The 16181-nt window shown below is 43.9% G+C and overlaps 1 protein-coding gene across 1 annotated transcript in view; it reads left to right on the top strand.

The window, feature by feature from the left end:
• Positions 1–16181, top strand: part of FBN2 (fibrillin 2) — a 286019-nt gene that overhangs the window by 54973 nt on the left and 214865 nt on the right. The window contains exon 6 of the mRNA XM_054986552.1: positions 7830–8027. Coding sequence (XP_054842527.1) covers positions 7830–8027 — 198 coding nt within the window. The remainder of the gene's footprint in view (positions 1–7829; positions 8028–16181) is intronic.

Genomic DNA, 16181 nt, shown 5'->3' with positions numbered 1-16181 from the left:
TTTGTGAATCCAGAATTTTTTTTCCTCCTTTTTTTTTTAGAGGAAACTTCTTTGTTTATTTAGAAATAGAAGTAAAAAAAAAGCAATACCAATAGAAAGTGCATAAAACCTTATACAGAATACATTAAGCGATAACAGAAAAAATATATAAAATAGATTTGAGTTGCATAAGAAATATAAACACAATATATAACAAAATTGAATATCATACATTTTCAGCTCTACTTAAACATTTTATATTCAGCCTTATATTCAACCTATGGGAAACAACGTATTTGGTGTGTTAATTTATTAGTTTATTTAGTTTGTTAGTTTGACTATTTTAATTTTAACTATTAATCTATTTAACTATTATATGTATGAAAAAATTTCTTTAAATAAAAAAAAAATTTCATCCAAACATGTGGAAGAGTAAATTTTCCCCTCCATCACCCTTATAATGTTTCTAAATAAAGTTTAATACCTTAGCTTGTTAATTTAACTGTTTTATTTAACTGTTAGACTATTAACTAAAATAAACAAGTTAGTCTATTTTAATTATGCTATAACAGAATATATAGGCCTTAAAATGGATCTCCTCCTCAATCTCCATTTGTGTTCGTTATTCCATTATTAACTTCCCAAAAAAGCCTTATAGTCATTTAAAGCAAAATAATAATCCAATTAGTATCTAATTTTATAAATCACAATACTTAGAGATGTAGGAATGACATGACACAGGGTTGCATTTCTGAGCATCAGTCTGCGAAGGCTAGTCTCTCCCTAGCCAGGCAGTGGCTCCTTTATTTAAGCACAGCATGCATACACAAGGACCGATGACCAAGGAAAATAATGTTTATCTGTGCTGGCATCCAGTTAACCAGTTACTGACAGGGACGGCTGAAACTGCACGTTGCATTGTTAAGCATTTATGAGGAGAGGGGAGCAGAGTGCCCTTTCGATCAGGGTAGGCTTTCCTATCCGCTGACCTAAGGAGCCACACTCCACTCTTTTTCGTTTTATTTATTAGGAGCAGGAATCAAGTTACAATAAGCAGTCCTGTTCAGTATCTGACTCTAGATTGGATCCAACATCAGATGCATGCAGTTGGTAATAACGCAGTTGTTTGGCTAAAGTTTTGGCCTGTGAGGCCATTAGTGGATACACATGAGGTTGTTTTGCAACCACCCTCGACCCCATAGATACAAGAGCAGGGAGACACTGTAGCAGGCAACAAATTAGAATTAAACATGCTATAAATCCAATTCCATATTGGACAAGGAGACCGAACCACCCAGTAGGCAGCCAGGACCAGACTGAGGCCCACCAAGAAGGTAACAGATCTTGCTTAATATCAGAAGCTAGGTTATGTAAATTGTTCAATTGCACAGATATTTTTTGTGAATTATCAGACACATTAAAACAACACATATTTTTAACAGATTCGCAACCTAGATGGTGCAATAACAGCAAATAATCAATGGCAGTGCGATTGTCCAAAGCAGCACGTCTGAGCTCGATAAGCTCAGCATTCAGGGCAGCAATTGCTATAGAAGTTGCATTCATTGTCGTTGTCAGGCTGCAAGCTATTTTGCTAAGAGTTCGATGATTCACAATGGTGAGCGCTGGAACGCCAACTAGAGAGGCTGCGAGAGCCACAGCCTCAGCATCGCTTAGGAGATTCACTATAGAGTCACAGCTGGAATCTAGCATAGCACCTTTTCGCATAGCACCTTTTCACACACACACACAGCAACCTTTATTGGCATAAATAATACAGACAAAACAGGAGAAATGTTGTGAAATAAATTCATAGGGCAGCACAATCGTGTCCCCAGACAGCAAAATTATCTCAGGATACAGCACAGTCATAGGGGGCTTTATAAAATGTTACCCTTGACTTCCACACATAAGCCAGGAATTCAGCAACGGATAGAGTTATTGCTGGACTCTTGTCAGCTAAGAAAAATTTTAGATCCTTATCCAAAAAATCCCTCTGCACAGGAAAAAGAGGACGAATCAATAAACTGCGCATAACAGAATATTTAGGGCAGCGAAAAAGAATATGTGAGATTGAATCGGGTTCCCTCAGAGTACAGTCACACAGCCTATCCCTATACGGTATACCCCCGTATCTGCCTGTGACCACTGCTGAGGGAAAGAGATTGAACCTCGCTAACATAAAAGCCCTCCTAAACACAGGGTTTATCAGATCAGCAATATACGCCGCCATGGTGGTGTGCGAGGAATAGAGGGACAGTGAATGAGGAGAGCAGACTCTGGAGCTGCCGGCATTAATAGTCTGCGCCTCAATATCCCAAATTCTCCTCTTAACCACCTGCAGAATTGCCACCTCACCACTATTATATAAAGGCTCCAAGTCGATTCCTAAGGAACCAATCTTTTCCACTACAGCCTGTGACCAATCTGAGATAAAGGGATCAGTTAGAAGTTGAGCCATTAGGCTAGTAGGGGAGGATCGAAAATGAAGACGGAGCCAGAATTTAATCGTAGTGATCCAGGCCCGAGATTCTATCAGGTGCAGATACAATTCCTTACAGAGGGTAAACAACGACATTTTCAACAGAGGAGCAATTAATCAGCAGACTCCTCAAGGCAAAAGGTGAGACATTGACTTGCGAGGAATAAAACAGCACAGCACAAAGAATGAGAAGTGAATTGGCAGTCTGAGCTTGCTCCAGGCTGACTTTTTCCATCTCGGGCACCGGGTTGGTTGCCACTTGATGCTGCGCCATGAGCAGGATGCACACACTTACTGGAACCCAGAAAGGACCTGTAGGATAAGAAAAGAAGCAAAACCTCGACCCCAGGTTATTATAGGCATGGCTCCTGGGGTTTGAGAGGCAGTTAATTGATTCAAAGTAAAAAGAACTTTATGGACTTGCTGTGTAACGTTTTCTAAATTGGGGGTTCCATATTTCCCCTGTTTTAATTGTTTTTGCAGCAGGGTTTTGAAGGAACGATTAGCCCATTCAACAATAGCTTGACCCGTGGAGTTATATGGGATGCCATGAGAAAGACAAATATTCCATTGATCACAAAACTACTGAAGGGTAGAAGAACAGTAAGCAGGGGCATTATCAGTTTTTAACCGCTATGGACGGCCTAAAACAGTGATGGCAGTGAGGAGATGGGAAATAACATGAGAAGCAGTTTCTCCCCGCTGAGGAGTGGCCCAAAGCGCTCCAGAAAATGTATCGATAGATACATGAACAAACTTCCATGGGGAGAGGTCAGGAACATGAGTCACAAGATTAGAATCGATGCGGGGAGCCAGATAAGCACCAGGAAGACAGCTGATTAGTTTACAAACATAGTGGGAGTCAGTGATGAGATTAAATGGCTGCTGGGCAAAGGTGTGAAATGCAAGGATAGCAGCAGCGAGCTCCGCTCGCTGGGGAGAGGCCTGGTTTGCAGAATATTTAGTAATCCAGCGACCTTCGCTCTGAAAAACAATAGCTCCTCGAGAGCGGCCACCATCAGAGAAAACCATGGGAGCTGCGCGCAGCGGCTGAGGAGATTGTAAAGAGTGAAGGAAAATAGGTACCAATTGTAGGAGAGAGAAGCGAGGATCTTTAGGTAAATGAAAAAGGATTTCCCCCACAAAGTCTGCAAGAGCAATCTGAAATTGCAGAGAAGTACCCAGGAGGTGATTGAAATCATTTTTAGGAAAGGGCATAGTTATGGAAAGCAGATCATAACCAGTCCGTTCAATAGCATGCTCTTGTGCCATAGCAGAGAGATCAGCCGTGGCATGCGGATATGGAAGAATATTTTGATGAGAGCCATGAGAGAGATACAACCATTCTACAAGAAAGACTTTCCCATGATGAAGTATGCCCAGAACTCCAGTGGGAGTGTGGGGAGTGGGGAGGACGAACAGGCGAAGGCCATCAAGCCCCGCAGGGACTCTGTTTACACACTGTTGAGCTAAAACCTCATTTACCTTTTGCAAAGCTGCCTGGGCCGCAGGGGAACATTAATAAGATCGCTGGGATGTTTTGCAGTAGTAAGTAAGGAAAATAAAATAAGGTCGCACCCAATTAAGGGCGCCTAGGAGTTGCTGCAAAGCAACGAGAGTAAGAGGAGACAGGAACTTTAAACAAGGAACCGCCGGAGCAGCAAAAGAGTGTAGAGCAGAAAGCTTGTCCAAAGGGAGAGACCACTGATCAATCCACACAGGCTCATTCGTGAGCCACTTGAGGGGGAGAGCAGTGAGAGGCATTTCATTCACCCACCGTGACAACAGTGCCAAATTGGCTTAGCAAGTCTCGCCCCCACAGATTAACATGAATACCTAAAACATAAGGGCGAAACTGCACCCTTCTATCAGAATCAGGAAGAGAAGCAGAAAGAAAATGTACGCTTTGCTGAGCTCCCTGTTTGCCCCCCACGCCCCAAACACTGGGACAGGCCTCTAAAGGCCACTCAGGGGGCCACTGCAATCGGCTGAGAACGGTAACATCAGCTCCAGTATCAATAATACCTTTAAACATATGACCCTGGATAAACATATGCTGCTGAGGGCGTGCAGAAGAGATAGTGGTAGTCAGTCCTACCAGTGAATCAGTGGAGGTAGACCCAAAACCTCCCGTGCCACGCTCACGGTCAGCTCCCCCTGCAGGCAAGACATAGGGGACAAGAATTAACTGAGCAGGCACAGAATTCTGAGGCAAAGTTTGAGGCAAATTAGTCCACAGTTGCATTTGTATGACTCCTTCATAATCAGAGTCAACAACCCCAGGGACTACAAATATTCCCTTTTTCCCACTAGAGGAGCGAGGTAAGATCAGGCCCAGATGGCCAGGAAGCAAAGGACTGGAGAGCTGAGAAGGTGCGATTTGCACTTCTCCGGGGAACTGGAAAGTAAGATCAGCTTGTAGAAAAAGATCAATCCCTGCACTGCCTTTAGTGGCACTTGGGGAATTGAAAATAGTAGAAGCAGGCAAGGAGTCTAGCCCAGACTTGCCTCTGTTTGCACCGGGGCCAGAGACGGGCCCGTCTGGTAGTTTCCCGAGCGGCACTCACTAGCCCAATGAAATCCCTTGCCGCATTTGGGACATTTAGTTCGAGGCTTCCCTTTCCCAGTTGGGCTGGTAGGCTTTCGTTTTACGCCTCCACCCCCCGGAGCCCGGCATTCTGCTTTGAAATGCCCAGACCTGCCGCAGTTAAAACACTTTCCCCCAGGTTTCCCCCCCTGACGGAGAGCGGCAGCCAGCAAAAAGGCTTGATGAGAGGAACTTCCTATATCTTGGCAAGCTCTAATCATGTCTGCCAACTCCGGGTTGTTCCCCAGACCGGTGATAACCCTTCGGCACTCAGAGGTAGCATTTTCTTTAGCTAACTTAAGTAACAGCTCCTCTTGAGCATCAGCGTTATCAACTTGACGCCTGAGGGCTTCCTGCAGGCGATTAACAAAGTCTGTGTAAGGCTCTGTGGCTTTTTGGTGAATGCTGGAAAAGGTTTGCAAGGGTTTGCCAGAGGAGGGGACACGCTGAAAAGCGCGAAAGGCGCAATTAGAAGAAACCTCCAGAGTGGCAGCAGGCAAGACTATCTGATGATTCGTGTCACTAAAATTTCCTGCCCCATAGAGTTGCTCGGCAGTGTAAGCTCCACCAGAATTGGCGCCTCTTAGTAAACACTGCTGGCGGAACTCACTTTCCCAAACCACATATTGAGCAGGAGTTAAAAGCATGCGAATCGTGGTTTTCCAATCCTCTGGGACTAGAGTATGATTACGCATGACAGCCTCAAGCATACCCTGTACATAACTGCTCTGCAATCCCATATCTCAAATCGCTTTCCTTAACTCAGTAAGAACAGGATAAGAGAGAGGCTTATACTCCACAATCTGGTGACCCTGAGCATCAACCTGGTCAGTAAGATGAACTGGGCAGATTGCAAGCATTTCAGTTAATTCTGCCACATCCTCAAATTTCGCCTGCCTGAGTTCTCGTTCCAGTACTTCCCTCACCAGCCGCCGAGGGACCCCTCCTGCGGAAGGTGGAGGATTAAAATCCTTACCGGGAGGTGCAGAGGGTTGTGGGGGGGAGGGAGAGCTGAGTGGTGCTGGAGGAAGCAATTGCACCTCAGCATACTCTGGTGGACATTCCTTAGACAATTGAGCAATTGGAACGGGTGTAAACTTCTCCACTGCATTCCTGCATTGATACCAGGTATGCAACAATTCTACATGAGCTCGTGGCGGGGCATGGAGAACCCAGCCGATTTTCTCCCAGTCCTTGAGGCGGAGAGACCCCTCCTCAGGATACCAGGGGCAGAGCTTAGTAAGCTCCTGAACCAAGGAGCGAAGTTGACTAGAAGTCACGGACCCACCGGACTTCTGAACCAGGAACTGGAGCTCCTCAATATGCCTGCGCTGGGCATGTGAAAATTGTCCTCCCATACTCACCAATGAAGGGGTCACTGAGACAGCGATGAAGGAGTGCACTCAAAGGGGCCTATGCCAGGCGTTGGTGAGCGGGTGTCCCTGCTCGGCTGTGCCACTTGTAGGAATGACACGACACAGGGTTGCATTTCTGAGCATCAGTCTGCGAAGGCTAGTCTCTCCCTAGCCAGGCAGTGGCTCCTTTATTTAAGCACAGCATGCATACACAAGGACTGATGACCAAGGAAAATAATGTTTATCTGTGCTGGCATCCAGTTAACCAGTTACTGACAGGGACGGCTGAAACTGCACATTGCATTGTTAAGCATTTACGAGGAGAGGGGAGCAGAGTACCCTTTCGATCAGGGTAGGCTTTCCTATCCGCTGACCTAAGGACCCACATAGAGATATCAAAATATATAAACTTCAGGATAAGTTTTCTTCTCCATCACCACTCTAATACTTCTGAATAGGATATCTAATAATGATCATCACAGAAGAGAACCCCTGAACATTTTATTTTCAATATTTTGCTCAGCCTAGCAAGTTTTGTATCTTAGCTTGTTAATTTTACTCTTATTATTTAACTATTATCCATAAAATTTATAATGTAAAGACAGCTTTGGGAGAAAGGCTTGGGGAAAGTAGCTGACAAGGAGGGAATTAAGCACTCCTTACTCTAGGCAGTGATCTCAAAGGTATTGGTAATAGGATGGGGACTGTAGATTTTATTGCTGTTTACGGTCTGTTGCTGTAGGTATGATCCTACAGGGCAGTTTCTGTAAATAGAGACTATAGACTTTATTTCTGTATACTCTCTGTTGCTGTAAATGTGATCTTACTGGGTAGCTTCTTTGTTGTTTTGTATGTCAGGCTTAGAATTCTTTGTGCTCTGTTTCAGCATTTCTTTGGTTCTACGTATATTGGATTTCTGTTAGCTTTAAATCTTTGCAGTCTCATTTATATACTTTATTACAAGTTTATTGAAATAGCTTTGAAATAGCTTTGAAGTTGACTGTGCTGACTCACACTGTGTAATCTGCCTTGAGTTTCAGAGAAAAAGGCAGACTATAAATAACGTAAATAAATAAATGTTAGTATAATGTGCAGTTTGCCTCTAAAGTCTGGCTATCCTGTTTGAACTTTTGTACAACTTTTGTGACATTCATGCATGGATACTTTTATGATAAAGCTTTTTATGAATCCTTTCCTTAACTAAAAATATAGGATATAACAGATTTGTTCTAATTTACTTTAAAATGGCACAGCATGTTGTGGGGTCTTAAAGCTTTTTTGTGTCATGAACTTTTATAGGGTTACACACAACTTTACCAGATGTATACAGTACACTGAAGAAGTTGCTTTGCTGATGTTTTATATATTGCGGCAGAGATAAGATGATGCAGCCTTCAAGCATTAAAATATTTCCTTCCATTTCCAGATTATAGAACAGGCCCTTGTTTCACTCAGGTCAACAACCAGATGTGTCAAGGCCAGCTGACTGGTATTGTATGCACGAAGACCCTTTGTTGTGCAACCATTGGACGTGCATGGGGCCATCCATGTGAGATGTGCCCTGCTCAACCTCAACCATGTCGCCGAGGTTTCATCCCCAACATCCGTACTGGTGCATGTCAAGGTAAGCCCTTTTGATAAATAGATTACTGTAACCGAAATGTTTTCTTCCTCTAGAACAATTTTAAACAGATGACTAAAGCCAGATGACTGTTTTGTATATTGTTTACTATTATTCAAAACATTAAACATTTCTGGTTTTTGTTGGGCTGCATTGATACAATAATGAAACAAATGTGTTTGGGAAAGAATTAATTTAGACCCATATACCATAAATAAAATGTTGGAGAGAAAAGAACAGTCTTGTACATTTACTCATTTTGGTACAGTTCCACTTGCTGAAATAAATGCTATTTATATTTCTCTGATATCATGTTTATTCAGTGCCTTTTATATGCACTGAAAAATACAATTGTTGCTTTTAAACAATTTGTATTGTGATATCTGAGCTGACTAATTCCTGAGTGATGGATGAGGTGCTATAAGGAGATGGGTATGTTTGCAAGATGAGGCAAAACTTTTCGTGACATTGTATTATTTGTCTTAATAGAGCTAGGAAAGAGAGTCTTAATCCATGCAGTGCTGAAGTTTACTTGCCCTGTTCCTTGACTTGACTGCCAGGATGGAGAGGGAGGGTGAAAACCTCTTTTTTGCAGTTATTTTTATACATATCTTCTCCCTCAAGGAGCCTTCTCTGTAGGTCTTCATAACTGTCATTCCCTTTTCATTCCATTTAATGTGTTTGCTCCCAAGCTCAATGCAAGAATATCTGAGAGCTTCCAGATAAACTGTTGGTCTTTTAGTTTGATTTGTTTTTTCAGTTATACTTAGAGAGAAACTTCATTTTATGCTGTGGTCACATGTAACAAACCTCTGATTTCTTTCTCCTTTGCTAAGCCTGTTCAAAAGGGGTAACTTGCACTGGAGGAGTGAAATGAGAGGGCAGTACTTAGTCCATGTTAAGAAACCTAGCAGTGTACCAGCAGACACCAAGGGAGTTGTAAGCTGTTAGAAATCTGTCCTCTGCTGACTTCAAGCAGTTGGGGGGGTGAATAAAATGTAGCTGCCTGATATGTAGCTGCCTGGGGAGCCCAGTGACACCTGGCGTGGGCTTTCGGGGACCACAGTTCTCTTTGTCAGATGCATCTGACAGGGAGAGCTGTGGCTATCGAAGGCTTATACTGCATTGGAATTGGTTTTGCTGCTACAAACTAACAGGGCAAACTCCAACTGACCCCAACACCAAAAGGAGATGTTTACATTTACTAGCAAAGGAATGTTTTGGTTGCACCCTCCCTCTCATGCCCTAATTGCCTCTTCTCTCTCCTCCCCTCCTCCTCCCTCCTCTTCTATATTTGAGCAGTTTCTGTACCATGCATCTGACGAAGAGAACTTGATTCTCGAAAGCTTATGCTACAATAAAATTGGTTAGTCTTAAAGGTGCTACTGGACTCTTTTTGATTTTGCTACCACAGACTAACACGGCTAACTCCTCTGCATCTTTGACCCATTAAGAATCTGATCTTGAATATAGCCAAAATGCATAATAAGGTGGTCTTGGGGAGAAAAAGGATCCCAGTTCACCATTAGAGAGAACAGCAAACAGTGATTGTCTTTATTAAGCAGCCTCAGGTGCATGACAGACAACAGGGTAGTTTGGACGTTTCCATTAAGGAATTTGCTGAGGTACATGAATAAGAGAGTATTCTTGCAGAGGAGCACCTGGGTGCGCTCTGGTTCCTGCTGTTGGTCTTGCTGTAGGCTTCACTTGTGGGGAATATCTTTGTAAGGCTGGCTGCTGAGAGAGACAAAAGGTTGATAATTAGTAATAGTTAGGATCATTTAGTAATTAGTAATGGTTAGTAATTAGTAATGGTTAGGAGATGCTACATGTTGCTACATCTGTAGTAGATGGTGAAAGCCTGACAATGACAGTGGTGCTACCTAGGTGCTTTTCTGCTTCCCGCATGTCCTGTCATTGCCCGATGTACATATTTTGGCTGATGGGAAATCCACAGTGCAATCCTAAGAATACTTTCCTGAGATTAAGCGCTGTTGAATAGTCCTGAGCAGGAGTCTGAGTAAACCTGCTCAAGATAGCACTGTCAGTGTGCATTCATTGAGACAATAGTCACATATCCCATTAGGGTAGTGTTTGCTCTGTCTGTTATTTGATCGTGCTGTTCCAGGATCCAGCTCTGACCCTGCAAGGCAAAAAATGTCAACACAATTTGGACAGCAGAAGCAATAGTTGGAGAGCTGCTGTTCATCACAAAAATACTTTTGCTCCCATTGCCTTCACTGGTAACTTGGGGGAACTTAAATGCATATGGACATCCATGGCTAATGGGCTTCTCCATTCTGTACAACTAACAACAACAACATTTGATTTATATACTGTCCTTCAGGACAACTTAATGCCCACTCAGAGTGGTTTACAAAGTATGTTGTTATTATCTCCACAACAAAACACCCTGTGAGGTGGGTGGGGCTGAGAGAGCTCCAGAGAACTGTGACTCGCCCAAGGTCACCCAGCTGGCTTCATGTGGAGGAGTGGGAAATCAAATCCGGCTCTCCAGACTAGAGTCCTGCGCTCTTAACCACTACACCAAACTGGAGAGAGAGAGAGAGAGAGAGAGAGAGAGAGAGAGAGAGAGAGAGAGAATGACAAAATCAGATTCTAAATAATACTACGTTCAATATAGGGGAGATATTTATTTGTTTAAAACATTTCTGTGCCACCTTTCCACCCAAATAGGGTCCCTAAGGCGACAAACATCAAATGTTAAAATAAAAACATACAAACATACCCATAACACCAATAACCAAATTATGCCAAACAGAACAAAAAAGTCTCAAGCCACTGGTGGAAGACAGCAATAGAGGGAGATGAAGAGGGAGTTCTAAAGATTTGGCACCACAACCAAGAGGGCACTTTCTCTGGTTGCCACCCATCTAGCCTCAGACGATAGGAGCATCTGAACAAAGGCCTCCGAAGATGACTGGAGTGGGTGAATAATTTTGGGTATGCTGGCCCCAAGCCATATAGGGCTTTAGAAGTCAATATTATCACCTTGAATTGGTCCTAAAAACAAATTGGGAGCTAGTTTTAGATGGAGTGATATGGTCCTTATAAGCCAATCCAGTCAGCATTCTGGCTGTAGCATTCTGAACCAACTGTAGCTTCCAGATACTCTTCAAGGGCAGCTATTCCTGGAAATTGCTGCCACTTGTTTATCCAACAGAAAGTCTAGTTCCTGGAGTCCCCTATGCTATGAACCTGGTCCTTTAAGAGGGAGTGCAACCCCATCCAGAACAGAAAATAACCCATTTCCTGAGTCAGGCCATCCCTGCAGCAGTAGCACCTCCATTTTGTCACGATTAACTTTCAGTTTGTTGGCCCTTGTCTATTCCAGACTGCCTCCAAGCCCCTGTTTACAGTTTCAACAGCTTCTCTGGGATCTGCTGAAAGAATGAGATGGAGCTGAGTGCCATCCTCATATTGGTGGTGTGATTCAGCGCAGATCTCCATATGACCTCTTCCAGAAGCTTTATGTAGATGTTGAAAAGCATGGAGGATAAGATGAAACCTTGTGGAACCCTGTAGGCCAGAGGATAAGGGGCAGATCAGCAGTCCCCTCGGACCACACTCTAAAACCTACTTTTGAGGTAGTTCTGGAATCACTGCAGAACAGTGCATCCCAATCTCAACCCTAAAAGGTAGTCCAGAAGGATACCATTATGAATAGTATCAAAACTCACCAAGAGGTCCAGGAGAATTACCAGGGTTGCACTCCACCATCCATCTCCTGGTGTATGTCATCTACCAGGTGGCCAAGGCCATTTCAATTCCATAACCAGGACCGAAACCAGATTGCAATGGATATAAACAAGCCACTTCATTCAGGAATTCCTGAAGTTGGCCAGCCACCACTCATTCGATCCCCTTGCTCAAGAATGGCACGTTTGAGACTGGACATACATTTGAGACTGAACAACTGTTATTCAACTCTCCTAGGTCCAGAGTAGGTTTCTTTAAGAGAGGACATACCACTGCCCTCTTCAAGGCAGGAGTGACCACCCTCTGTCAACAGAGGTATTTACTGCCTCCCAGACCTAGCTTCCCAGACCCCCTGGCAGATATAAGCGGCCAAGAGGGGCAAGAGTGGTAGCAAGTGATAGGTCTCAAACTTCCAAAAATCCTTTCCACATTCTTAGACAAGCTGTACGTTATTCCACACAACTGAACAAACTGACACCCTGGGACCATCTGATCCTGTTATTGCTACTAGCTCTCCCAAGGGGCTCTCCTGCTGCCCTTATGAGAGCTGAAACAGGTCTCCCCTCCCTTGGGGCATAGATTCCCCTTGCAGTTATAAAATACTGGAAAAGGATTAAATTTTCCGGATCCAACTCCTTAGGTCTTCAATCTGCAAACCTCTTTCTTGCAAAAGACTCCTCATGCCCTGGTTTTCTTAATACTATCCTTCAAAGATATACCATCCCTAATGATTTACTAGGGACTTCAGGAGATAATTCTCAACTCAAGAGACTTGATCTATAATTCTGACGCACTGATTGATTGATCCTTAATACTAAAATCTAAGGCTGCACCCTGGTACAAATTAATTAAATCTGACCATTTTAGATATATTTACTTAGTTAACGTTTCCACTTACAGTCTCAGACTTACACTTACAAACCATGCAAACAGCCCTTTTGGCTGCCACTCTCACACCCCAATGGAACACCATGTTTGTATCTGTGGGTCACTTACAGCTGAGGATCTGCCTCACTACATTATTTCCTGTCAGCTATATAGGGCACCTAGTGACAAATTTTTGGCTGATATTCTATCTGCCATAAACACATATCCTTAATCTGAGAAGAATGTGTTTCTACTATCAGATACTTACATATCCTACAGAGTCTCTCAGTTTGCCCTCAAGGCCAAGAAGATTAGATCTAGGGTAGCTCTGACTGGGGCGGATTCATGATCTTTTGGTCGTGGTAGTCTATTTTATTTTTTAAACTGTTTTAAACTAATTTTACTACTAGATTCTAAAATTTTTATTAGTATGTATCTTGTGATTTTGTAAACTTGTAACAGCCGATGGCAAAATACAATAAAACTTTCTGATTCTGATTCTGCTGCTGTAGAACCAGAGGCCCTTTTCATATCACCACGGTAAACTGTTTAAGTTGCTTGTTGCTACTGGATATTTTTTACCTTTTCACACCCAGCTGCAGGGTTTAGCTGGTTGTCTTGAAAACCCCTTTCTCCCATTCTCAAATGTTCTGCCGTTCATTGTTTGAATTGTCTGTGGTGCTTCCACCAGCATTACCTTTTTTATTTTCCTGCTGATTTCCAGTGCACGGTTTTCCTTTAAAAAAAAAAAGGATAGTGATTTTTTTGATAGCACTTCAGTAGTGATTGGTATCTCATGTATGTTATAGTGCCACTATATTAGTACGTTGGCACTACATCGCTAAAGTTAAATCTGAATGGCACCACCAGGAAAAATGAAGCTGTTTGAAATGGCCACAGTGGTTCACATACAGTTCACATATTGTTCTGGTTGACTCTGGTCAGGCCTGATTCAGATATAGGCATGCACTTAAGATGTTCTGAGTATCTAGTTAGCGTTCCTATATCAAATCATTTAACTCCCAGCAAGAGGTACACCACAGATAGTATCTTAAGTTCGGAATCGTTACAGGGTATTGTACACAAGTAATAAAATTACAGAATCTCTGCTTCCGTTCTAAGCCTTTATCAATACAACATAATTATTCAACATTCTTAAAATTGGCTCAATTGATAGAAAATCATACTATCCATTATAACTACATAGATTGTTAAAGGAGAATAATCAATTACATGAGTCCAAAAAAGTATCTTACCCAAATATATGAAGGCAAAAAGCCCCTTATAGGAAGAAGCTCCTCCTGATCAGTTCAGCTTGTCATATTTATAGTTTCAAAACTATCTCCTTACAATAGCTATCTGTCCCACTTCAAGGGGTTGCACATTTTTGTCTAACTTATTATCTTATAACTTCAAACACCAGACAAGATTATTTATATTTGAAACATCTTCTTAAAGTATATAGAAATGGTTAGTTCATTATTGCTACATTTTATCTTAACAAAGTCCGTGTAAAATTAGTGATTACAAGTTTCTCATACACATGAATATCTTTTGGCCCTCCAACAATACATCTATCCTTGAATTACATCACAACTTCTGTGAAGTTAGACATTTTTGTCATTCTCAGACAGTGTCTGCACCTGAATACATTGTACATATTGACATGAGCTAGACAGCTCTTCTAATCTAGACAAGACTATGCAACTGTGTAATTCCTTATTACACAGTTCATACCCCTGTCCAATGTTGTTCTGTTCTAGGCCTCTGGACTCCTTTTGTGGCATGTCTAGTTATGGGGCCAGGCTAGCCCTGTGTGTGCAAAGGCATCTTCTATGGCTTTATTGTCAAATCTAGCAACAGTTCTATATAGTACATAAACAGATGCAAATACTGTTTGTAGCTACTATCTCCAAATGACTTTACACAGAGTTGAGGCAGCTGTCAGGTCCAGTATGTATCTAAACTGTACTGACTCCATTTTCTAATGCTTCTAGTGTTTAAGTGCTTTCTCCCCAGGTGCACCAGTTCCCAGGCAGCATTCCCACCAGAGGAGATTGTTGTGTCTAACACCGTTCCACCAAGCATTGGCCTTGAAGGAGAGCAGCTTCCCAGGACTGAAAGATGTTGTTTTGAGAACTGTGGGGGGAGGCTGTTCCAGATGGGTATTGTTACTCTGTATCCTATGCTTGCTCTTCATTGGTAACAATGATCATGTACCATCCTGAGTCTCCTATTCAGGACAGTGGACTATAATGGACCTTTTCTGCAATAAAACTTCCTTTGCCAGACACTGGACTTATTCTTGCCTCTAAAGGGAACCTTGCAGAGAGTGCCTTATCTAGCCACAGTCTGACATTTTGTTACCAATCATGCCTGAGTCGGGCCCAGCGGAATCCAAGGTAGTCCCGGACAGGGATCCTTTGTTTGATCCGTATGCGTCCCCCGACAGTCAAACAGTGCAACCCCAAGAATCGCAGGTGCCAGCCGGGGCTGGTGCTTCGACGCCTACACCGCCTCTCATCGACCTCAGCAGTGAGGGGACAAGGCCGAGGGCTACAGCTCTTCCCTTGCTCTCGCTACCCACCCCGTCGGAGTGGGGAGCCCGACCCCGAGAAACACGGGAGCGCCGGGCCGGAGGGCTACATCCAAGAGTTTCGATGGACGGGCGCCGAAGCCTAGAGACGGTCCCTGAGCTGGACAGCAGCCAACCGTGGCTGTTTTGGAACCGGACGACCGAACGGACGGACGGGAACACATCTCACCGCGGCGCCCTGAGTTGGGATTATTCGGAACTTGCCCCGTGGAAAGAGCCAACGGAAGTTCCTGAGCAAAGTTGGGTGCAAATACAAAGCCGTACCCATGCTGTAGACTCCGGCATCTCGGCCGTGACGGGCCTAGCCAAAGGAATTCTAGCAGCGAGATCGCGAGTCGATCAAGGCGATCCTCCGCCCTGGGGGCCGTTTTCCCCGGTGAGTACAACTGAGGGAGGTTCCGTGATGGGGCAACCGGGTCCTAGCCGAATGCAACAGTTGGAAGCTAGGCTGATCGATATGGAGGAAAGTTTGGCTCATGCCATTCACCTAATCTCGTCAATGGGGGCAGGAGAGAGAATCTCGCCTGAAGAAATGGCGATACAAATTGCCACCCTTCAAAGTGTCATGTCCTATCCAGTGGAGGTCGACCCGCAGCAGCCGCTACCTTCGGGAGAGGAGGAATCCTACCCTGAAGAACCGGGAGAATCGCCTGCGGAACACCCTGGACTAAACGAAACTCTGCCGAGCGGGGATACTCCAGCTGAGGTGCCCGGAGGGACTCCAACGGAACCCCCTAAATTGGACGGGGATCCGTCTCCCGAGGAGACTCCAGCGGAGGAGCCAAGAGAAGGAGAGGGACCAACCCGTCCAACCGAGACGACAGTGATACACCCTCCCGCTTCTCCAACAACAGTTCGGCCGGGTCAGACGGAAGAACTCCCGGCCCCTTCTGAGGAGGAATTACCGCAACGACCGCTAGAAGTGGTTCCTATTCAGCAAACCCCGGGGGAAGATCTACCGGCGCCACAAGACC

Source organism: Eublepharis macularius, chromosome 8 (genome assembly GCF_028583425.1).
Source record: "Eublepharis macularius isolate TG4126 chromosome 8, MPM_Emac_v1.0, whole genome shotgun sequence".
Lineage (NCBI taxonomy): Eukaryota > Metazoa > Chordata > Lepidosauria > Squamata > Eublepharidae > Eublepharis > Eublepharis macularius.
This window is presented reverse-complemented; position numbering and strand designations above follow the sequence as displayed.